Source organism: Amblyomma mixtum, chromosome 5 (assembly GCF_055824585.1).
Source record: "Amblyomma mixtum isolate Tamu chromosome 5, ASM5582458v1, whole genome shotgun sequence".
NCBI lineage: Eukaryota > Metazoa > Arthropoda > Arachnida > Ixodida > Ixodidae > Amblyomma > Amblyomma mixtum.
In genome coordinates, this window is record NC_143016.1 from 155,273,306 (window position 1) to 155,298,238 (window position 24,933).

At 48.1% G+C, this 24,933-nt stretch overlaps 1 protein-coding gene across 1 annotated transcript; it reads left to right on the top strand.

The window, feature by feature from the left end:
- Positions 1-4,694: 4,694 nt before the first annotated feature.
- On the top strand, positions 4,695-24,673 carry LOC149344205 (uncharacterized). The gene is made up of 4 exons (XM_089542569.1): positions 4,695-5,564; positions 7,799-8,077; positions 10,609-10,756; positions 24,014-24,673. Exons 1-4 carry the CDS (start codon positions 4,737-4,739, stop codon positions 24,247-24,249), a joined length of 1,491 nt encoding a protein of 496 aa, XP_089398695.1. The 5' UTR covers positions 4,695-4,736; the 3' UTR covers positions 24,250-24,673.
- Positions 24,674-24,933: the final 260 nt, after the last annotated feature.

Consider the following 24,933-nt stretch of genomic DNA (forward strand, 5'->3'; position numbering starts at 1 on the left):
GTGGAAAAGCGTGCAAATCAGCGACGCGCTGCCGCCTTTGTGGTCAAGGTCATTCAGCTGACAACTGCGCCTCTGATCAGCCCCTGTGTTGCCTCTGCAACTCCAACCACCCAGCTGATGATGCCTACTGTTTGAAACGCGCTGATGAGCAAAGCCTGTTAGATATAATCCAGGTGAAGCGATGCTCGAGAGCTGATGCTTATGCACACCTTGACCGCAAGAATAACTCATACGCTAGCCGTGCGCGATCTTCTGTTGGAGAACTCGAGTCTAGTGTGACTGCTTCTATAGTGTCCACAGTAGAAAAGGCTCTTTCTGAGGTCGTAGAGCGAATGCTGAGCACTTTTGCTGAGGCTTTATCACAGCTAGTTACAGGTCAATCTGCGCTTACTCAATCATCTGTTCAGGCGGCGACGCCTGCATCTCTCCCAACTTGTGCTGCTAGTATTAGTCACTCCATGTCGCCTCCGGACGCATCCCAAGTCCCGCCTCCCACCACCGCCCCAGGCAGTGTGTCTAGCGCCGATATTTGCACCACGGATGTTGAAATGCTATGCCCTACCCAAAAGCGTCGAGCTCCTTCCTCACCCTCGAAGACAGTTGCTCCGCATCCCAAAGCAAAGAAAGGACCTTCAAAAGTAATTCCCAAGTCTGATGTGCTGAAAGAGGCTGTTGCTGCCTCTTTCCTCAGTCAGTAATCATGGCGGGTCTCAAAGTTATTCAGTGGAATTGCCGCTCTCTACTTTCTTCCCTTCCTGATCTTGATCTACTTCTTCGTAAACATAACCCAGATATAGTTATTTTGCAAGAAACGTGGCTCTCTCCACTTAAATCATTTTCAATGAAAAACTTCCGTGTTTTCCGAGTTGATCGCGTTACCGGCAGGGGCGGCGGGTTAGTAACTATGGTCTCTACCAAAATGTGTCACCGGGCCTCTATTTCGAACAAAATTATGCTTCCTGACTGTGAACTGTTGGCAGTCGACATCTCACTTCCACAGTGCGCAAAAGTTACTATTGCAAACGTCTACTTCCCTGTAGGCGTACACAGGACTGACAGTTTGGATAGCTTACTTAGCAACGCAAACAGTATAGTCATCGCAGGAGATTTTAATTCGCACCACAGTACCTGGGGTAGTAGTTCAGACTCCTGCGGCCAGCTTCTTTGGTCATGGATGGCCACGCATGCAGTGCGCTGCTGCAATTCCGGAGCTGTAACCTTTATGCGAGGAGCTTACCGTTCAGTCATAGATTTAACATTAGTTACTCGTGGGGTTGGGGTATCTGCATGGTCCACAGAGGACTCGGGTTCATCTAGTGACCACTTTCCAATAACTTTTAACATTCTAACATCTCCCCTCAGAAAAAGTGGGGCGACAATGAAATTTGTAAATCACATTTCATACAAAAAATTAATGTCTGCCTCACTTCCATCTATAGTTAGCTCGAGTCGAGCAGAAAGAGCTCAGCAGTCCTTTTCCTTTCTGCAAGATGCTGCCGAGCATTCTGTATTTTCTGTGTGCACTTCAGCTCCTGACAGACAGCCGTCTCCATGGTGGACGGAGGAGTGTGAGAAGGCATATCGTCGTCGCAAAGCTGCCTGGAAAAGCCTTTCCTATAATCAGAGCCCAGCTAATTGGATAAATTATAAGTTCTTCTCTGCATCTTTCAAACGAACTGTCAAAAAAGCCAAAGAGGAATATAATCAAAATTTAAACACGTATCTCTCAAGTCCCCAAAATAGGAAGGCTCTGTATAGGTTCATGGCGCGCAATAAGAACTCTCTGGCCGCCAACTGCACTAAGTCAATAGTGTTGTCTCCTCAGGAGGCTAAGAAAAACCTTGAACAAATCGCTCAGGGGCTGGCTTTGCGTTTTCAGATGCAGAAAACAGAACCATTACTCACACTCGCCCTAAGCTCGGACTATACTGAGGTTGCTCTGTCGGAGCTCCTACCAATTGTTTCTTCGATGCATTCTGCTGCCCCTGGATCTGATGGGGTTACTGTGGGTATGTTGAAGATTTTAGCGGAAGACTTCACCACTCATCTTCTAGATATCGTCAACGCGTCATTAGAAAACACGTGGATTCCTCAGAGATGGAAGATTGCGAAAATAATTTTGCTTTTGAAGAATGCAGAGAATGGATTCCAATTAGACAATATACGGCCAATTGCTTTAACCTCAAATTTAGTCAAGTTGATCGAAAGAGTAGTGCATAGTCGTCTATCAAAGCACGTTAAAGCCGTAAATGGCCTTAGCTCTGCGCAGATTGGCTTTCGTCGGGGATGTTCCATTTGGACCGCGCATGTGGATCTAGAAAGCCGAATCAGACTTTCGATGCGCAAGAGGGAAGTTTCGGCCTTGGTGACACTTGATGTTGCTAAGGCTTATGACAGCGTGGAACACACGGTCCTTCTTAACAAACTTGCACAGCTACATCCACCGCACTACATTTATGCCTGGATTTGTGAATTTCTAAAAGACAGAATGTTCTTCTGTACAGACGGATCTTTCTGTTCTAATACTTATGTCCAATCCAGAGGTGTGCCGCAAGGATCTGTTCTGTCACCGCTGCTATTTAACATATTGGTTCGAGACATCCCCATTCATCCCAACATTACAGTATTTGTATACGCAGACGATATAGCTTTTTTCGCCTCAGATAAGGATATTCATGCGCTTTACCAGTCTTTGCAGGCATACCTGACTGCTCTTGAAGATTGGTTGGACCAAATTAGTTTATCACTTAATGTGAGCAAGTGCGGCGTGCTGGTATTTCCTCCAGACACCCCTTTGTACATCTCGCTAGTCTACCGTAACACCCCAATTCCGCAGGTGGAGTCGGTTAAATACCTAGGTATTATTTACGACCCAAGATTGGACTGGCGCCAGCATATTAAGAATAATGTTATTAAAGGCGAACGTGCTCTAGGCCGGCTGACACGGATAGGCAATAAAAATTTTGGCATGCGTCGCGACACCTTACTGTTACTCTATAAGGCTTATATGAGACCAATTCTGGAATTCGGCTGCGTCTTATTCTCTGGCAGTGCAAACTATAAGCTGCAGCCTTTAGCCTTACTGGAAAGGCGTGCCCTACGGCTATGCCTAGGGCTCCCAAGATCGGCTTCCAATGCTCTCCTTTATCTGGAAGCCCGTATTCCCGATCTATATTCCCGCTTCCAACTACTCACGGTGCGCACTTTCCTCAGGTCCTTTGACCCGGCCCCCGGTGTCAATGCTCCCATTTTTCTATCCCACCCTCACCTGTTTTTCTCTGCTCATTGGCCACGTTATCAGCTCCCGCAAGTTCGGTTTACGCAGAACCTGTTGGCCACGCTTCAGGTCGATCTGACCTCCTTGCAACGAGTTGCTGACACGCTGGCTGATCCCGTCTTCTGTTACGACCATATCTTTCCATCCCATGCAAAACACATGCCCGCTAATATCCTAAATGGTCTTCTGGCTGAGCACTTACAGCATTTTCCTGATCATGCTGTTCTCTCCACCGATGCTTCCGGGTGCTGTGAGAAGGCGGCAATTGGGATATATTCACAGGATCTGGCTTTCAGCTATTCCGTTCGTATCCCGGATTACACTTCTGTATTCTTTGCAGAGTTTTTGGCACTCGGTTTGGCTCTTCTTAAAATTCCGACGCATGTAGCACAGGTACTTATCCTTGCAGACTGCCTTTCAGTTTTAGTCGCTCTCCAAACTTCCGGCTCCTCTCTATTGATGCGTTCCCTTAGGTTTTTTGTTCCGCGCACAGTAAGGGAGGTCCGCTTTGTCTGGGTACCTGGTCATTCGGGAATCTATTTCAACGAGGTGGCCGATTTTTTGGCAAGGTCAGCTCTAAATGCCCCTGTAATATATCCCGTACCGCACCTTATTATGTTGGAGACCTCCCGTTTCCAGCGGTTCCAACATATCTCAGCCAGCTTGGGTGATCCGTTGCTGAATACCGTGGACTTTCAACATTTAAAGTTCCCATGGAATGTTCGATCATGTAAGACAAGGCGGTGTGAGGTGTCCATGACGCTTCTGCGATGCAGAATCCCCCACCTCAACTTGTACTTATGCAGCTGCGGGTTCGCTACGAGTAACCTTTGTAACACATGCGGAGAAGTTGAATCAATTGACCATTATCTCCTCTCTTGCCGGCGGTTCGCTTTTCAGAGAAAACAGTATTTGGAAGACCCTCTTTCGAGGTTAGGACTCCCTTTGTCTTTACCAGTTCTGCTCTCGTTTGGTGCGAGCGCCACGGGATTTTCGTTAAGCACTATTTGCGGCTACCTTCATGATTACATCATTGCAACTGGGCGCTTACCCTGTTAAATCCATATAAAATTCCACTGAATGTCCAAAAGCGTGTTTTAGTTTGTTTCGTGATGTATCTAATTTGGTTATTATTAACATTTCTAACAATTCATACATATTTTCTGATTTCAAACATTCTACTATTTTACTTAGCTTTTTTCCCGCACTCATACCTCCTTGGCATTCACCACCGCACCTTGGCAAATCCCCCCGCGTGGGTATGTGCCATTTTCTTATGGTGAAGAAGAAGAAGAAGAAGAAGAAGATCTGGATTTTCGCTCTAAACGCAGCTGGGCAAGGCTGAGGCAGCACTGCGAGGGAAAGCTTCGCAGCAGGTCAGAACAGTGGTAGTTTGCCCTTTAGTCCGGATTGCCAAATTCTTTAGTCGGCGCCCAGACTGTATAAAAAAAGAGCGAACATGTTTGCTGTCGCCTGCAGTGCGCGCGTAGCAGAGCGGCTGCGAGCCGCTGCACGGTCTTATGAAATCCGCCAAAATTCAGCATTCTCTACAAAAAAATCCGCCCAGCTGCGTAACGTGTGCAACGACAGCCATTCACTGCGCAGAAAAGCAATCGTGCAAGCTTCTGGTTCTGCCAACGACCGCTGGATGAACACTACCTTGGGCCTCCTCACCGCTATCCCAGCACCCCGGCTTCTGCCCCATCCAGCATCACCGGTTTTCGCTGAAGGAGCTGCCAGACGCCATGGTCAGCGCTCTTGGAATCAGAGTCGACAAAGACGAGCCTTTTCCACGGCGATCATCAAAGAACATGCAGACCGGTCAGTAATGAGCTGCGAAGGTGGTCTGCCGAGTCAAAGAGGCTACCACAGCATCGCGGGAAAAAAGACGTCATGGCGAACGGGTGTTCCGGAAGGTATAACCGTGACGCCTACTGGAACCTGGAAGCGCCCATGGTCGTCGACCACCAATCCGCTCTCAATGGGGACCACGAATCACGCGATGAGCCCGAAGTCGCGCTGCCGTGATGTCGCTGAGCGCTCTTCAGTCCAGGGTGGGCAGAAGTTATCCCTGCCACCGTGGATGACGTCCCGGCGCCCGTACTTCATGAGCGACTGCGAGAAGGCGTTCAAGTGCCTGGCGGGCAAGTTGCCCGAGACAACGTCATGGGACCAGTTTCTCGACGTGGGCTGCGGTGCAGGTGACCTGACCCGTTGCATCATCAAGGAGTTCGGTGGCCGCCACCGTGTCGTGGTCGCCACGGAAAGGTCCGCTGATGCAATCAAGGTTCGTGCCATTGTGTATAGAGAGCTACTGAGGGCGGTCTGTGCTAAAGCGCATCAACCTTTATTTTACATTTCCCAAATGTTTAGAAGTCATGCCTAACGCATAGAGGTTAGGGATGTTAATGAATTCCGTATTTCGCATCTGATTTGATCAGCTGGAGGTGGAAGCGATCTCAGCCGAAATTTGGTCGTAGATCATTTCGACCTCCCTCTCCCAGCCCGCGATGAGTTTAACGCCGTCCAGTGAAGTGGCACCCGCCCGGGGCTCAGTGTTTAGAGCGCTCGGCTACTGATCCGGAGTACCTGGCTTCGAATCCAGCCGTGCCGGGCCACGTTTTGACGGAGTCGAAACGCAGAAGGCACCCGTGTGCTGTGTGATTTCAGTGCACGTTAAAGATCTCCAGATGGTCGAAATTATTCCGGAGCCCTCCACTACGGCACCTATTTCTTTCTTCCCTCTTCCACTCCCTCTTTTATCTCTTCCCTTACGGCGCGGTTTAGGTGCACGTCCACCGAGAACTGAGACAGTCACTGCGCCATTTCCTTTCCTTAAAAATCAATATTCCACGGAAGCGGCATTCTTTTTCTTAGTTGATGTGAACAGCAGAGCGATTGCTTTACACAAGCGATGGTTTGAAGTTTGAACCCCGGACATGGACGAATGCCTGCCGCAATAATAATGCTAAGGTCTTGCTCTAGATCAAACGACGTATAGACTTGCAGTACTCGCATGCCCTAATCAGGACTCCGTGTTCTCGTGGTGGCCAAAATATAATGTTTCCCCGAGAAATTTGAGCCACGAGAAACGTTTCGGCCAAGAAGTGGACATCACAATGAGCTCTCTGGGGTCGGGTGGCTGCCAAAGGCACAACTCAATTAAAAAATTCTTCGAAGACATCTGCATATGAGACATTTCTGGAGAAAATGGCGTGACCATCGCATTTCAAAAAAAAAAAAAACTATCGCCCATTTTCTTACTAGGCATTTAGCTTAGACATTCACGATTCATGTTCAATTAGTGATACGAGAGCTGGCAGTAGGCGTCCTCTTAAAAGCGCCATCTCACTTGTGATCCAGGGGGTTGGGGAGCGGGCGCTTTCCTTTAGGGTTACCATGCGGTCATACTTTAGTTTATTCACCCCTTGGAGACAGTGGAAGAACTGAGCGTGTTTTATATCCTTGTTAGGCCGAACTACGCAGGTTCGATCCCGGCCGCGGAGGTCGAATTTTGATGGAGGCGAAATTCTAGAGGCCCGTGTACTCTGCGATGTAAGTGCACGTTAAAGAACCCCGGGTGGTTTAAATTTCCGGAGCCCTTCACTACGACGTCCCTCATAGCCTGAGTTTCTCTGGGACGCTAAACCCCCCAAACCATAAACTATACCATATCCTTGTTAGGGGCCTATTCCATCTGGCGGGAATTGATAAACACACGGTGCTGTTGACCTGCTGGTGTGCCTATCCACGACCTATAGCTGTACAATACCTATATTCACCGCATTTAGTTTGGTAAAGCACGACTCAAAAATATTTAGTCTATTTTGCCATTCAGACATTTCACAGCAGCGCTTCCTATATACCTGTACATGTATCCATAAGATGATGGACAAGAATGACCAGTGATGTGGTTTCGGGATTAAAGATTGACTCCCGAAATTATCGCACAAGTACGGAGCCGGTTGTGTTGCAATCTACGTGAGATGCAGCACAGAAATGCTAGTCGTAACCGGAGTCAGCCATCGAATAGGAGTCGAACCATCGACCAGCAAATGCATGCAGGGGTGTCTATGGGAGAGGATCTACCCCGTATCTCAAGCTCGTTGGTGAACGCAAAGCGATGCTACCGCATTGTCACACGCATTCCACAATTAAGTGTCTCCTAAGCTTTTAATAATATCAGTCTGTCACTAGCGACTCAGTGTACTTCAAGTCTGCGCGACTCAGTGTAAACTATTGCCCCGCCGCGGTAACGCTCTGTGGTTACGGTGCTCGGCTGCTGACCCGATAGACGCGGGTTCGATTCCGGCCGCGGCGGCTGAATTTCGGTAGAGGCGAAATTCTAGAGGCCCGTGTACTGTGCGATGTCAGCGCCCGTCAAAGAACCCCAGGTGGTGAAATTTCCGGAGCCCTTCACTACGGCGTCCCTCATAGCCTGAGTTGCTTCGGGACGTTAAACCCCAACAAACCAAACCAAGCCAATAAACCAATAAGTGCGAGCTGTTCTCTTTGTCGCAGGTGCTCCGCCGCAACGCGGCGCAGCGCGACATCCTCTACGAGGTGATGGACGTGGAGAAGGACGTGGGCGAAGCCCTGGCCAGCTGGGGCCGCTTCCGGCGCATCTTCTCCTTCTACCACCTGGAGAGCGTGCGCGACAAGCAGGGGGCGCTGGCCAACATGCGCCGCCTGCTGTGGGACCATGGCGGCGAGCTGTTCCTGCTCTTCCGCGTCCAGTCCAACCTGAAGCCGCTCTACAAGGCGCTCGCCAAGAGCGGGCGCTGGAGCGAGGTGGCCGCGGTGAGTGTGTGCCCCGCTTTACTGCATGATCTCGACGGTAACCACGGAGGAAGGAAGATTCTCAGATTTTACTATCTTTTCCAGGCCTAGGGCGAACCCAAAATACCAAAGGGTCGTTGAAGGGATTCGTCTGGGAACGTGCTCTTCAAAGAATATTTATTTATTTATTTATTTCACATACTTTCAGGGCCCGAAGGCATTACAGAAAGGAGTGGTACAACAAAAAAAAATACAGTGCATAGTTATACAAAACAAGTTATATGATGGCAGAAAACACAGTTTTCTTGAAGTTCTCAACATCGGTAATGGCAGCGATGGAGGGAGGAAGGTCGTTCCAGTCAACGCTGGTTTTAGGAATAAAAGAATCATGACACAATTTGGTTCTAGAAAATGGAACACCGACTTTAAATATATGATCGGAACGGGATGAAATGTATGAAGGGCTCGAAAAAAGATGATCCTTTAACAGGGGGTTATGGTGATACAGTCTGTGGAAAAGACATAGTCGAAAACACTTCCGGCGCGAAGAAAGGTCTGGTAAGGCAAGTGTGTTTTTCATAGAAGTAATGCTGGCGTAACGGGAATAGTTAGTTAAGATGAAACGTGCTGCACGATTTTGAATGGATTCTAGTGTGTTTATCAGTGTGATTATATTAGGATCCCAAACTGCAGATGCATATTCTAACTTTGGTCGTACTAATGTTTTATAAAGGGATAGTTTTATCGGCAGAGGCGCGGTAGAGAAATTTCGGCGCAAGTATCCAAGAGTCCTGTTGGCGTTATTTGCGACATGTTCGACGTGTCTATGCCATGATAAGTTACGTGAGATATGAACACCTAGGTATTTGTAGGAGTTAACTGATTCAAGTGGAATGTCGTGAAGAACATAAGTACGCTTGTTATCAGTGATGTTAGTGCGACGTGACACATGCATCGTTTTACATTTATTAACGTTTAGTCGCATGCACCACTTATCACACCAGTTAGATACGCTTGTGAGATCATCCTGAAAATAAATAGAATCAGTTTGGTTAGATATTTTGTGATAGATGACGCAGTCGTCTGCGAAAAGCCTGATAGAAGAATGAGAAATGCATTCAGGAATATCGTTAATGTAAATTAGGAAGAGAAGAGGTCCCAGTACCCTTGTGGTACACCGGATGTCACAGAGGTGTGAGAGGAGGAACAGCCGTTAGCAGAGACATATTGAGTTCGATTCGATAAGAAGCTTTTAATCCAGTTCAGTACGTTAGGGTCAATGTTAAGCATGCTAAGCTTAAGAATTAGGAGATCGTGGGAAACAGTATCAAAAGCTTTCGCGAAGTCCAAAAACACACAGTCTACATCAATGTTCAAGTCAGTGTAAGCAAAAAGGTCATTAGTAAAACATACAAGCTGTGTTTCACATGAAAATGTCTTCCTGAAACCGTGTTGTTCTGCTGAAAAGAAGGAATTAGACTCAAGGAAATCAATCAGATGAGAGTATATGATATGCTCCAAAATTTTACATGGTATACTTGTGAGTGATATAGGACGATAGTTATCGGGAGAATGAGTGTTACCTGATTTTGGAGTGTTACCTGATTTTGGTGCCTTCCTTGAATGCACATCTCCGAATTACCACTTCAGACGCAGCTCTCACATTCAAGGATAGTAGCACGGCCCTATAGTTAATGCACTGAACTCATTACAGATGTCAGTGAGAACGTATACACTCTGGTGTCGCTCGAGAGGTGCTCAGAACAGATCACAAAGAAGGCCATAGAAGCAATTCAACGGGAAAAGAAGCGAAAATTTGACTCTGCTACGTGCTGCATGGCTGATGTCTACTAAAAAGGATGTTTCAGTAGATGACATATCTGGCGAAAAAACTCAGGTGAACCGGTATTTGTGTCCGGCACTGTGTATCTCGAATTGTGATTTCTTTTGCATGTGACTCATCATTACAAAAGGTCAAAAGATATAAGGCTGACTTCCCGTCTTTACGTACAGGGAGATGTAGAGCTACTGAACTGGAATTTTGCACACCTACGCAATATTGTTTTTCCTAAATAACGTTTATTGTCAAAGAAAGCAGCAAAACATACATTCTCAGGAAATGAAGAACCAAACTGTGAATATTTTCTACAAAACAATGTCTAGTTCAAGAAAGAATCAGAAAATAAGGGATAAAAATAAACAAACTTGAATGAGCAGTGTGAAATAGTTGCTGCGAGAGCGGATCCTAAATAGGCATAAAGGGCTTGCATCCTGTGCCCTTAAACTTCCGAAATATTAGCAAGCCACGATGCTAAGAGGAGAACATTGCAATTCGCACATTTGGGACAATATCTTTTTCCTGCGCTCGCAAGATAATGGGTCATTCTTATATCGGAACCAAAAGTCGATGTAGCCGCTTTTCTATCACCCATAAATTTTACTCTCTTCGTCATAGAGACAGAATGTTCCCACAACGCTGACGTTTCCAAGAGGGAATCGGTGTTCCACGCATTATAACCGTACGGTTCCCGCCCATGTGGCTCCCCCTCCAGGACTACAAGGCGTTCCACCCGAAGCTGCCCAAGGGAGAGAAGTGCGCCGTCCCCGTGTGCAAGATGCTGGAGGAGGCCGGATTCCAGGTCAAGCAGAGCAAGGTGCTGGAGACCAACTGGCGACTCTCAGCCACGGAGAACCTCGACGGTACGAACACGTGCGCACGTGCGCTGTCGTCAGAGCCCACTCTGCTCGAGCATGTGCACGTGGGCAGCCTCTTGACGCCACGGCCCGTTCTTGTGCATCTCAGCTTTCACAATCGTTGCAAGGAAAATACGTGATCAGGAGCTTCGCCATGCGATGTGGAGTCGGAGCCCACGTGCTTTTCCATTTTCCGGTCACATCATCGCATAAAAATACCTTGTGACAGAAGTACTCGTTTTTAAAAGGGGATGCGCGGCCGAAAGGTTAATTTTTGAACCTGTTCCCGATTCTGATGAAATTTTCAGGGATCCTTATGCCATTAGGGCATGCAAAAATTCCAGTTATGTGCCTTTAATGTGAAAAAAATTGCATCACAATGAGCTACTGAGCGTGCCAGTTCAGGAAAACTATCATTTTAATTACCTCGCAATTGCGCAGCAAGAACTCAGGGGATAAACACAAGCGAATTCATTTTTTCGACATAGGTTACCGCAAGAAAGCTCCTCTTAGTGAATAAGAAGAAGAGCTGCTTCTTTTATCACCACTTTTTCTCAGTATCACACAAAAGCAGTCTTGATTTTTTGCTATCCCTGCGCTGTTTAAAAATTTGACTTTTTCGCCCCAAACACAGAACAACTGCGCACGATAACTACCTTAACTTGTTCCTCACAAAATGCCAGTCTACAAAGCACCTTCGAAATAAACTTTGGCTGAGCGGTATAAAAACAATATTTTTCCTAAATGTACCAAAAGTTCGAACTGAGAAAAACGATTTAAAAGATTCAGTGCATCCGGTAATTTTGATTGACGGGCTGTTTTTCTCAAACCTTCGCTTCATAGGTAAGACCATCTCCTCCGGTGGGAGGCTGCTCAGTGGCAATTGCTTGCAGCTTTTTGTCACTTGTTTTTCTGTCTTTGAACTGTGGGGTGACTCTGCTCAGAAAGTCGCAGAAATTAGCTCAACTGTAAAGAGTAAAAATAAGCGGTGTATGCGCTAATAAAACCGAGGTTTTAAGAGGCACAAAGGCTGCGAAATTATCTCGTAAAGTCCATATGATGCACGTGGGCTAGTAACAGGTAATTTCGTTTTTCCTGCCAATTACGGCTTCCAAGACACCGTTTTTTTGCTTAGGTTTTTTACGTGTTATTGCTGCAGTCTAGACAAAACGCCTGAACTTGCCTGAACAAGCCATAAACAGTAAAATAAGCTGCGATATGTCCATTTTTTGTCACTCTGCTGCGCACTGGAAACGACGTTTTTGGGCACTGCCGGCGACACGTACGTACAGTCTTTGTCAAAAGTAACCAGGCTGCTTGGATTGCTTCCAGCTTGTATAGTGGAGCCCTGGTGGCTTTCCTAAAGATCAAAAGTTGTTGGAAGGTAAGAATACCCCCAGTCCTTACCTTTAGCAACCATTTCAGCTTTGGACAAGCTGTAAGGGCCCCACTGTACGAGCTAGAAACAAACCATGCAGCCTGGTTACTTTTGAAAAAGACTGTACGTACCTCGACCGCAGCGAGGGTACTATAGCGCTGCTGTGCGGTGGCGTTGTCATCGGTGCTGATATTACCGAGTTACGCTGGGAAAGGAGACATACCACCTTGTGCTCCTGCTTATAATGAGTTCTCGCGATAACGAAAGTAACATGCCTCCTCATCCGGGTCACGATGAGCTCCAAATTTTTGACAAAGGCTGTACATCCTGCAAAAATTCACGACCCTCGGAACAAGCAATTTTAACGCCATAGCGTTAGAAGCCTCATGAGGCCAGAATGTGTCGTCGGTGATAACACTCGCCTGTTGGCTGGTGAGAAATGACAACCTAAACTGCTTCAACTGCTTCCCTCAACTGCTTCTAAAATGTTATCGCATTGCCAACACATAGAGTAGTTAGATGTTGCTCTCACTTTTTGTGGGGCTGTGGAGAGAGAGGAGGGAAGGAGTTTAATTCTCAACTCTCCTGTTCTACGAAGACAGTCAAGCGTCCTATATATATAGGTTTGGTTTATGGTTTGGTTTATGGGGTTTAACGTCCCAAAGCGACTGAGGCTATGAGAGACGCCGTAGTGAAGGGCTCCGGAAATTTCGACCACCTGGGGTTCTTTAACGTGCACTGACATCGCACAGTACACAGGTCTCTAGAATTTCTCCTCCAAAGAAATTCCAGCCGCCGCGGCCGGGATCGAACCCGAGTCTTTCGGGTCAGCAGCCGAGCACCATAACCGCTGAGCCCCCGCGGCGGCTATATATATAGGGACACCCTTCGACCTCTTTATGAAAAGATCTGTCGCGTGGCAGATGGTGACACCACAGCACGAAGAGGCTAGAGCAAAGGCAGCCGAACGAAGAACAGAGTCCCACCTTCTTCTGGTGTGGCAGCCACTAGCCTGCATCATGTCCAGACCGCGATAGGCCACAGATGACCAACATCTCCGTTGTTTTCGCACTTGGGAGACCTCCTTGAACCAAATGAGCTGTGCCAAAATAAGGTGGTTCGTTTACCAGTGTCCACCTGGTGGGATTGGAGGGATGTGAGGAATAGCTGTGTCTATAGCTGTCTATAAGGGCAGCAAGAATTTGGCTGAAGATACCTGCAGCGTCCTGTGATTAAGCTATCCGCTGCCCAAACTGCACCGCAATTTGAAAGAACGGAAATCGTCCACATGTCGCGCGACAGAATGAGAAGGAAGTTAGAGCCATACAGCATGACGACGTCTAGAGAGCATGGCAGGCGCGCGGGTTCTTAGTCTATCATGAGCAGCTGTGGTACACTATGTTGCCCGCGTGCATTGGCATACAGAAAATAATTTTATCTTGACTTATTCGTGTTTTCGGCGTTGTAGTGCCGGCGCCCACATTTCGCTGGCTGGCCTCTCTGGAAACCAGCGCTGCGCGCTCCCCGACGCACAAAACAGGTCCAGACTCTCTCGGACATGTCGCGGCGTGCAGCGTGAATCATCCCGCCTTGCCGGCGCCGACGCGGACCCTTCCTCCTCCCCTCCTCTCCGTCGGTGCGAACTACTCCGACGCTTCGTCGGCACTCGCCTCTCGGCCATTCGTCTAATTTGAACGCTAGCCAGTGCCGTGACCTGATTGGAGGATTTGAACTGCTGGCTGCCGCAACGGACACGGGCGGCTATAAAAGCGGAGCCGCGCTGAACCCTTGCAGCAGACGGGCAGCAGGAGAGCCATCACGCCGGAGCTACGCTCGCCGCCGGGGCCGCCCTTCTTCTTTGTGCTTGCCCGTGGTGCTCTTGTCCCTTGTATCATGTAAAAGTCCTTGTACATACTGTACATAAAAGTCCTTTGACTCACCGTCGCCTCGACCGTTTCCTGGCTCGGACTCCCAGTCCCAACAGTGGATGGCAGCTGCGGGATCGACCGGCGTCAGCTACCTCGGCGCGGTGAGTGCCTGATGTTCTCCCCTCAATTCGCCAGACTGCTCTAGCACACGTGATTGTAGTTTAGAGTAGGGCTGTGTGTAGCACTGTAGAAAGCTTTGCTGTTTCGAGCCAAGTCGGAGCGCTTTGAAACGAAAGCTGGTGCAGAGGGAGTAAATGGGGCGTTGTTAGAAATAATTACTTGCGCGTGTCATACTAGTAGCACTATAGTAGTGAACGGCAAGGGAATTCTAAGAAAAGGGCAAACTGCAAGAGACTATTGTGCGCGATGGAGAACTTCAAAGTGAAAGAACTCATCGAAATTTGTGAAGAGTTGGGCATTGATTTGGGCCCTGCAAAACGAAAGCATGCGATTCTTCAGATCATGCGGGCAGAGGAAGTAACGGCTGAGGAAGCCAATGAGGCCTGGGATGGGATCAAAGAACGCCGTGAGCGCGAAGAGGCAGAAAAACAGAAGCAACGTGAGCGCGAGGAGGCAGAAAAACGGAGGCAGCGTGAGCGCGAAGAGGCATAAAAACGGAGGCAGCGTGAGCGCGAAGAGGCAGAAAAAACAGAAACAGCTTGAGCGCGAAGAGACAGAAAAACGAAGCAGCTTGAGTGCGAAGAGGAAGAAAAACGGAGACAGTTTGAGATAAAACGGCGTGCTCGCGCTAAGAAACTGATGGACCCGGAGCTTGAAGCGCATCAGATCGATTTCGAGAGATATAAAACATTGTCCGCTCTGCATGAGACCAACGGTCAGCAGCTGAGAGACAGGCCGCAGCCCTTCGTGATCGCCGAAGATATGGCGAAATATTTGGCGGAGTTCGAGCGCGTCTGCGAGAGAAAGCGCGTTAAGCGGAATGGTTGGGCACAGAAGTTGGTAGCCCTGCTTTCCAGCGAAGCGTATGACGTTGTCAAGCGCCTGTTGGACGACGGCTTGGCGAACTACGATGAGCTGAAAAGCTTCTTACTGGCGAAATATAACGTGTCACCGCTGGACCTTCCCCAAAGGTACCTGCGAGAGAATAGCACCCCATCGTTTAACGATTTTCCCTACCAGTTTAAAGCCGACATTTTAGAGTGGCTCGAAAATGCTGAAGGGTCGGAAGATCGTGACACAGAGGCAGAGTGCGTCGCTGTAGAGCAGCCCTGCCAGTGCGGCACAGAGGAAGGTAGTCCGTACTTGGCAGATGTAACTGCTGCTGTAACATTGGGAACTGCCCCACATTCGCCAACCGAGGAAACCTCTCTATCATCGGATAACGTAGTCACAGCATCGGACGATGCACTTACAGAGGTCTCGCCCATTGAAATTGTGGCGGAGTTACCGGAAAGCGGATCTCCTAGCGTGTCGAAAGCAGGAGAAGTTGCCGAACAGGGCAGAGAGGATGTCCGTCTGGACCTTAATGAAAGCGCCAGTGCCAACGCTAGCGAAGTAAACGAGGATGACACACGGCGGTGTGCATCGCATTCAACAGAAATGCAGAAACCTGAGACTTCCGATCAACGGATGCGGACGCATATAGAGTTTGCGGACGCTGAGTTGTGCGCTAGTGTTTGCAGCGAGCGATGCGAAACGAGTCCCGTGCTTTCGCACTGCTCTGAGCTTTGCGACTTTCCAGAAAGCAGCTGCAGTAGCGGGAACATCGCGACTGAGTGCAGAGCCGACCCTCATCCGCTATCAGCTGAAACGCGCCAGGAGCACGACGAGAGCTGCGTGTCAGCAGTAAAGTCAGTAGAAAACACTGGTTCGTCCGCGCCTGTAGAAGCTAAGGTGTTGGACGACAGTGGAGCACAGAACCTCCCAGACGACATGGGAGCTGTAGACGTCGTTCCATCCAAGAAAGATGAGGACGAATGTGCACTCGTAGAGGCTGACGAGGAAGAACGCAGTTTGGAGGACGCTAGTAAAGGCGCTAAAGACAGGCCTGATCTAGGTAGCACATGTGAATCGGCTGACAATCAGAGCGGTATTGTCAGACAGTAGGAACCTAGGCTACGGAAGCAGCATGTGTTTTCGAAGAACCAGCTAGTGAAACAGTATTGTCATCGAAAAATGAAAGGAAAGCTCACGATAGAAAGCTGCAACCGGAAGAAAAGGAACCGCCAGTTCAGGAATGTGAGCTATCGCCACAAGGTGATAGCCAGACAAGAAAAACAGTGCTGCCGTCGAAAGGAGAGGAAAGGCAAGCTCGAGAGAGAGAGCTGTCACCGAAAGACGATGGAAGGCAGGCAAAAGAAAGAGTGGTGCCGCCGAAAGATGAAAGGCAGGCATAAGAAAGACGGGCGCTGCCGAAAAGAGAGAAGGGGCAAGCGCGCGGGCGCGGAAACGGGTTGCCACCATCGGAAGCGCAAACGTCGCCGGCAAAATGACTTCAGTAAAGTCATTCACGTTGTTAGCCCTGAAACTAACGTCAGAACCAGAGCTAGAGAAATGTGCGAGGCATCACTATCGCGCAAAGCGAAGCGCATAAGTGGGTCGAGGCACATAGATCTTGGCAGTAATATAAACTGCAAAAAGAAATCGTACGAACATTCGCGCGGGAAAGAGTATCTTCGGAGGAAACCGAGATACAAGAGAGCGCTGCCCGTGAGGCGAAAAATTAAGAAACGGGACAAGTGTGAATCTTGCCGCCAGCACAGAGAGAGCAAGACGCGCAAAGGCACGTGCTCTCATGCGGGCTCTCGCTTTCCGCCGCATTCACGGGAGAAACCGCGCTCCCATAGAAATCGGCAGGCGCGCGGAAGGAAAGCGCGTGTACGGCTCAAAGAGCGAAAGATTGTACGAGGCCGCAGTGACAGGGGCAAGAAAATTGCCAAGAAGAAACCGTCTAAGCGCTCGGCCAAGCTTAGGTATCGCGATGGAAAGCCGCCTGTCAGGATAACGCTCTCCAGTAGGCGCAAAATCAAAAAGGCTCGGTAGAGGCGAACCACACATCGAGCGGAGAGGCAAAAGGGTGCGCGAGAAATTGAAGACTCGTGGGTCTCACTTGCCACCACGAACAAAGAGAAAGAAAGAACGGCCACATCGGAAGCCTTACGCACTTGCTATGGGACGTCGCGACTGGCGCGCGAAGCGCAAAGAAAGGGACAAGTCGCTAGTGAGTGAAAGCGAATCGCTCTCGTACTGTACCTCCCGTAGAGACTGGAAGGAGAAGTACAGAGAGAGAGAGAGAGAAAAGAAAAGCGCAGCCGCAGTGAAAGAGGCAGACACTTTAGCTTCCACGTTAGCGAGTATTAACGTCCGTTGGAAGCGAGGTAAACGCGAACGCAGACGCACTAAACTGTGCGTTCTAAGCAAGGCTGCCTTCGCCACCTAATGACTTACATTTTGTCACTTCGCGAACAGCTGTTAAATTCGCTCGGAGATCGGGGAAAAATTGATATCCTCATTTGTGGCCTCAGCTGAGTGTTTTTCTGGCCGAGTGATCTCAAGAGAGCAAATTTATTTTGCATTCATTTTATTCCGAGTGTTTCATGTGTTTGACACTTTGCTTGAGTTTATTGCTTTATAGTTCTCATATCCCACATGCGTCTCTTGTTGAGGAGGGAACAAAAAGGGGACAGAAATATAGCCAGCAGAGTTTTGTGACTTTGAAGTCTGGTGTATTGACGGGTGACGGAGGGCACTTGCTCGTGTTGGGTGTTGCCTGTTGTCGGTCGGTTCTTGGCAACATGCAGAACGATCAACGACCGATGCAGAGAAGCAAGCTCTTCCGAAGGACCGAGCGAGGCTGATCCAGTCACCTGGGCGACAAAGGTGCGGAGCAGTGATCCTGTCCTGACGAGCGGGACCCGTTCTCGGAAAGGAGCCTGGAGCTACCTGCGGCTGAACACCGGACGAGAACGTGGAGGAGCCTGGCGTACGAGCGCGCCCCGCATCCGAGCCACGCGGAAGTAGCTCGTCTTCGTGGCGCATTGTCTGGCGGCGGTGGTGCTGTAGTGCCGGCGCCCACATTTCGCTGGCTGGCCTCTCTGGAAAGTTGAAACCAGCGCTGCGCGCTCGCCGACGCTCCAAGCAGGCCCAGACTCTCTCGGACATGTCGCGGCGTGCAGCGTGAATCATCCCGCCCCGCCGACGCGGACCCTTCCTCCTCCCCTCCTCTCCGTCGGTGCGAACTCCTCCGACGCTTCGTCGGCCGTCGCCTCTCGGCCATTCGTCCAATTTGAACGGTAGCCAGTGCCGTGACCTGATTGGAGGATTTGAACTGCTGGCTGCCGCAACGGGCACGGGCGGCTATAAAGCGGAGCCTCGCTGAACCCGCGCAGCAGACGGGCAGCAGAAGAGCCATCACGCCGGAGCTACGCTCGCCGCCGGGGCCGCCCTACTTCTTTGTGCTTGCCCGTGGTGCTCTTGTCCCTTGTATCATGTAAAAGCCCTTGTACATACTGTACATAAAAGTCCTTTGACTCTAAGGTGAAAAACGTAGCGCAAAGAGACGAGGACACAGAAAGACGGACAACACACGGCGCTAACTTCCAACAATGGTTTATTTCAGAAAGAAAGGTGGTTTTATAACGACATCACTACCAACACGCCGTCAAACCATGAGCTAGCAAAGCGTATCAGCCAGATATGCGAGCTCTTTCGCCATCAATGATACAGAGGGGGTACTAACACAATCATCTTTCAAAAGTGATATCCATTCCGCTTCTATGATTTCTCGTGTCAACCGGTTATTGTGCACTTTTAAAACCATGCATTGTTCAAGAAGCGGTATGCAGTGACACGACCGGCAGTGGGCTGACAACCCTTTTCCACGCATATCATCTACGTCACGCCCATGCTCTCGAAGCCTATCATTCAGGCATCTGCCAGTTTGCCCTACATACTGCTTGCCACAGGAAAGAGGAATTTGATAAATGACATTTTCAATACAATTGACAAACTTTTTCCTATGTTTTTTCGTACAACCAACACCCTTTTTAGATTTTTTGAAATGTTTCGTACACAGATGACTCAACTTCTTCGGCGCCGAAAAAACCACTCTAGCTCCCGAACGTTGCGCTATTTTTTTGAGATTATGGGAAAACTTATGAAAATAAGGAATGACGGCAACTTTTTCTTTCTTACTCATGGCTTCCTGGTTATCCTGGCCTTTTTTATTGCAGACTTTTTTCAAAACACCTTCCGCCACAGACACTAGGACATGGGAAGGGTATCCAGCATTCTCAAGCCTCTTGCACTGCTGAGAAAAACTTTCATGCATGAGGTGCGGGCAAGACTTCTTCAGAGAATTAAAAAATGAAAGGCTGGCAATAGATCTTTTCACGAGCTTAGAATGGGCTGAATGAAAAGGTAACAATGGTTTTTCGCCGCGAGGTTTGAACATCCAGCACGTCCGGTCATGATGCATTGTAATGCTGATGTCAAGGAATTGGATAACCCTGTTTTCAGGTAGTTCAAACGTTAGTTCAAGAGGACTAAAATGGTTACGAAAAAGGGTGAGAACATTAAGAACGTCATCCTTAAAGGAACTGTCATTACTGTTAAGAACAATCAGAAAGTCGTCAACGTACCTAAAAATCTTGATTACATTGGTATCTTTTACAATATCAGCAAAAGACCTGTCCAAACGGGCTAAAAACAAATCGCTGAGGATGGGTGCAATGCAGGAACCTATACAGATGCCATCTTTCTGAAGATAAGGTTTATCATCCCATACTATGAATGTTGACTTGAGATATAATTTCAAAAGTTCTATAAATCCATTCACCGAGATGCCAGAAGCATTTTGAAAAGCAATCGGCCCTTGCTGGTCTATACATTCTTCAATACAGGATAACAAAGCATCATGCGGAATGGAATAATACAGATCTTTTATGTCCACAGAGAACGCGCATAGGCCTTGTCCCTCATGTGACTTGAAAAAATCTAGAACCTGCTCAGAATTACGGACAAGAAAGGGATCCTGAATAGACAGCAGCTTTAGTTTTTCTTGTAGGCACATGGCAACCGATTTTTGCCAAGTACCATTCTCGGATACAATTACTCGGAAAGGAACATCAGTTTTATGGGTTTTTGCATTGAAGAAAACGTGAAGAAAGTCCTTATTACAATCCGTAATTCTTTTCAAAACAGAACCAAGGTCTAACTTTTTGCACAGTTTCTTCGCTTCAGCTTTTTTCTTTAAAATGTTTACAGTTGGATGGCAGTTAAAAGCGGAGGACAGAGCTTCACACGCTTTTTCATTAAACATACCAGACGGAAACACAGCAAACCCTCCTTCTTTATCCGCAGGAAGGAGGCACAATGAATGCTGCTCGAGATAAGACTTAACACGATTTACAGGAAGTCTGGAAGGCTGCCACTTACATCTCACCAAGGTATCGACGCCTGCCGAAACACACCGGTCAGCCTCTTGTTCAGGGACAATTCGGGAAATCTGGTGAACGAACGTGAGCCGCTCCGCTGAAGACGTACTTGGCTCCAGAGCAAACTTAGGACCCAACGATAGAACAGATTTCACATGGTCAGGAAGATCCAGTCCTTGCGGGGTATGGATGACAAACCGGGGTGAAGATGGCTTGTTGCCAAGCTGACTTCTGAGATAGCTCAGTTGTCGCTGCCAAACGAAGTCCGTAGTCTGACTGACAAGCCGCTGGCACTCTCGAAGCTTGTTCCTTGCTGTGGATTGGCTCGACCTTTGGTGAACAAGAAGATGCAGAAATTCCTTGTAGAGACGAACTTGTCGAAACGACTCAGCCTTCAGAATCTTGCACACTCTGACGCCATGTCCTCGTGAAGGGATAAACCCACCGAAGAGACGCTTCACCTCATCTGGTAGAAGATTATTCCGGCAGCAAAACGAGAATGTCCTAGCGCGACTGGTTGCAACAGCAATGATGGCTATGACAGTCGAAGTATCCACAGAACACATAAAAGGGCCCGTTGTACTAGAAATATATTTCAGAAGGGTATACGCTTGGGCTTGTTGGTTCATAACTGCAAGGTGAAAAACGTAGCGCAAAGAGACGAGGACACAGAAAGACGGACAACACACGGCGCTAACTTCCAACAATGGTTTATTTCAGAAAGAAAGGTGGTTTTATAACGACATCACTACCAACACGCCGTCAAACCATGAGCTAGCAAAGCGTATCAGCCAGATATGCGAGCTCTATGTGTTCTGTGGATACTTCGACTGTCATAGCCATCATTGCTGTTGCAACCAGTTGCGCTAGGACATTCTCGTTTTGCTGCCGGAATAATCTTCTACCAGATGAGGTGAAGCGTCTCTTCGGTGGGTTTATCCCTTCACGAGGACATGGCGTCAGAGTGTGCAAGATTCTGAAGGCTGAGTCGTTTCGACAAGTTCGTCTCTACAAGGAATTTCTGCATCTTCTTGTTCACCAAAGGTCGAGCCAATCCACAGCAAGGAACAAGCTTCGAGAGTGCCAGCGGCTTGTCAGTCAGACTACGGACTTCGTTTGGCAGCGACAACTGAGCTATCTCAGAAGTCAGCTTGGCAACAAGCCATCTTCACCCCGGTTTGTCATCCATACCCCGCAAGGACTGGATCTTCCTGACCATGTGAAATCTGTTCTATCGTTGGGTCCTAAGTTTGCTCTGGAGCCAAGTACGTCTTCAGCGGAGCGGCTCACGTTCGTTCACCAGATTTCCCGAATTGTCCCTGAACAAGAGGCTGACCGGTGTGTTTCGGCAGGCGTCGATACCTTGGTGAGATGTAAGTGGCAGCCTTCCAGACTTCCTGTAAATCGTGTTAAGTCTTATCTCGAGCAGCATTCATTGTGCCTCCTTCCTGCGGATAAAGAAGGAGGGTTTGCTGTGTTTCCGTCTGGTATGTTTAATGAAAAAGCGTGTGAAGCTCTGTCCTCCGCTTTTAACTGCCATCCAACTGTAAACATTTTAAAGAAAAAAGCTGAAGCGAAGAAACTGTGCAAAAAGTTAGACCTTGGTTCTGTTTTGAAAAGAATTACGGATTGTAATAAGGACTTTCTTCACGTTTTCTTCAATGCAAAAACCCATAAAACTGATGTTCCTTTCCGAGTAATTGTATCCGAGAATGGTACTTGGCAAAAATCGGTTGCCATGTGCCTACAAGAAAAACTAAAGCTGCTGTCTATTCAGGATCCCTTTCTTGTCCGTAATTCTGAGCAGGTTCTAGATTTTTTCAAGTCACATGAGGGACAAGGCCTATGCGCGTTCTCTGTGGACATAAAAGATCTGTATTATTCCATTCCGCATGATGCTTTGTTATCCTGTATTGAAGAATGTATAGACCAGCAAGGGCCGATTGCTTTTCAAAATGCTTCTGGCATCTCGGTGAATGGATTTATAGAACTTTTGAAATTATATCTCAAGTCAACATTCATAGTATGGGATGATAAACCTTATCTTCAGAAAGATGGCATCTGTATAGGTTCCTGCATTGCACCCATCCTCAGCGATTTGTTTTTAGCCCGTTTGGACAGGTCTTTTGCTGATATTGTAAAAGATACCAATGTAATCAAGATTTTTAGGTACGTTGACGACTTTCTGATTGTTCTTAACAGTAATGACAGTTCCTTTAAGGATGACGTTCTTAATGTTCTCACCCTTTTTCGTAACCATTTTAGTCCTCTTGAACTAACGTTTGAACTACCTGAAAACAGGGTTATCCAATTCCTTGACATCAGCATTACAATGCATCATGACCGGACGTGCTGGATGTTCAAACCTCGCGGCGAAAAACCATTGTTACCTTTTCATTCAGCCCATTCTAAGCTCGTGAAAAGATCTATTGCCAGCCTTTCATTTTTTAATTCTCTGAAGAAGTCTTGCCCGCACCTCATGCATGAAAGTTTTTCTCAGCAGTGCAAGAGGCTTGAGAATGCTGGATACCCTTCCCATGTCCTAGTGTCTGTGGCGGAAGGTGTTTTGAAAAAAGTCTGCAATAAAAAAGGCCAGGATAACCAGGAAGCCATGAGTAAGAAAGAAAAAGTTGCCGTCATTCCTTATTTTCATAAGTTTTCCCATAATCTCAAAAAAATAGCGCAACGTTCGGGAGCTAGAGTGGTTTTTTCGGCGCCGAAGAAGTTGAGTCATCTGTGTACGAAACATTTCAAAAAATCTAAAAAGGGTGTTGGTTGTACGAAAAAACATAGGAAAAAGTTTGTCAATTGTATTGAAAATGTCATTTATCAAATTCCTCTTTCCTGTGGCAAGCAGTATGTAGGGCAAACTGGCAGATGCCTGAATGATAGGCTTCGAGAGCATGGGCGTGACGTAGATGATATGCGTGGAAAAGGGTTGTCAGCCCACTGCCGGTCGTGTCACTGCATACCGCTTCTTGAACAATGCATGGTTTTAAAAGTGCACAATAACCGGTTGACACGAGAAATCATAGAAGCGGAATGGATATCACTTTTGAAAGATGATTGTGTTAGTACCCCCTCTGTATCATTGATGGCGAAAGAGCTCGCATATCTGGCTGATACGCTTTGCTAGCTCATGGTTTGACGGCGTGTTGGTAGTGATGTCGTTATAAAACCACCTTTCTTTCTGAAATAAACCATTGTTGGAAGTTAGCGCCGTGTGTTGTCCGTCTTTCTGTGTCCTCGTCTCTTTGCGCTACGTTTTTCACCTTGCAGTTATGAACCAACAAGCCCAAGCGTATACCCTTCCTTTGACTCACCGTCGCCTCGACCGTTTCCTGGCTCGGACTCCCAGTCCCAACAGCGTGCATGATTTCTTGCGTAAACTAGTGTAAGATTTTCCCCCATTAAACAGCTGACAGTGCGTGATCGCGTCTAATGTAGTCTTCTTTGTGTTTCCGCTCAAATGCAGACGCATTCCCTTGAGATGCCATTCCGGCTAGTCCGCGACCAAGCTTTGCTGACTACACATCCTAATGGCTTCGATCTCTCCGCGCAGAGCTGATCATGGGGACGTCGCAGGTGATGCATCGTGTCCTCCCGGAGCAGCGCGAGCAATTCATTCGCGACTGCGCCGAGGCAGCCGCGCAGGTGCTGCCGCGCAGCGGCGACGAGCTCATCTTCTCCTACACGTCCTTCATGGCCTGGGCTGTGGTGGACCCGGCCAAGACCGGCGCCGACGCCAATGATTCACTGGCGGCGCGATTCTTCTGGCGCCGGCCGATGATCGACTAGGGTGGACAACCCTACCCTAATTGTGGCTGCCGTCTCGTCTCCTCGCGTCACCGCAACACGCCCCATCGCACTCGTTGCACAAATTACTACTCGCAAGCGCTGCCTAGCGCTGCTTCGCTCTTGTGCCGACTTTTACGAAAATTGTGAAGCTGGAAGAAAAAGAAACTCTGAATCGACGCCTGAAGACAAAATGTATATTCAAAAGTACCTGAAGCTGATCGCTATCACTGCAGCAGCGACGATATCAATGAACAAAGTACACGTGTTCTTTTTAGAGGTCTTTAATTTCCTGGGAGCCGTATGCCTGTAGCTTCCTGGTTCTCGTACTGATAGAAGAAACCGAATGGTTTTCTAAAAGTAGAAGTGTTCTGCTGACATTCAAAACTCGCACCTTTCACCTCAGCGCATGTTCACCCTTAAACGTTTCGTTTAGGGGTGTTGAAAGGTTCCGGAGTGCCCATCGTCTTGTGTGTTCTACGTACTATCTTCTCCGTATAGGAAAATAAAAATGTAACTTATGTGTCGAAAAAATAGAGAGTAGAGTATGCTTAAGGTCACAAGCTTTATCCTCCGAGGGATGCTCTGTCTGACTACGTTGACAATCTATACTCCTCCTCGTAGCTTGCGTAGATATGCCCTGTTATAATGCCTAGAACACTATGTCACTGTACCTTTACGCAAGAG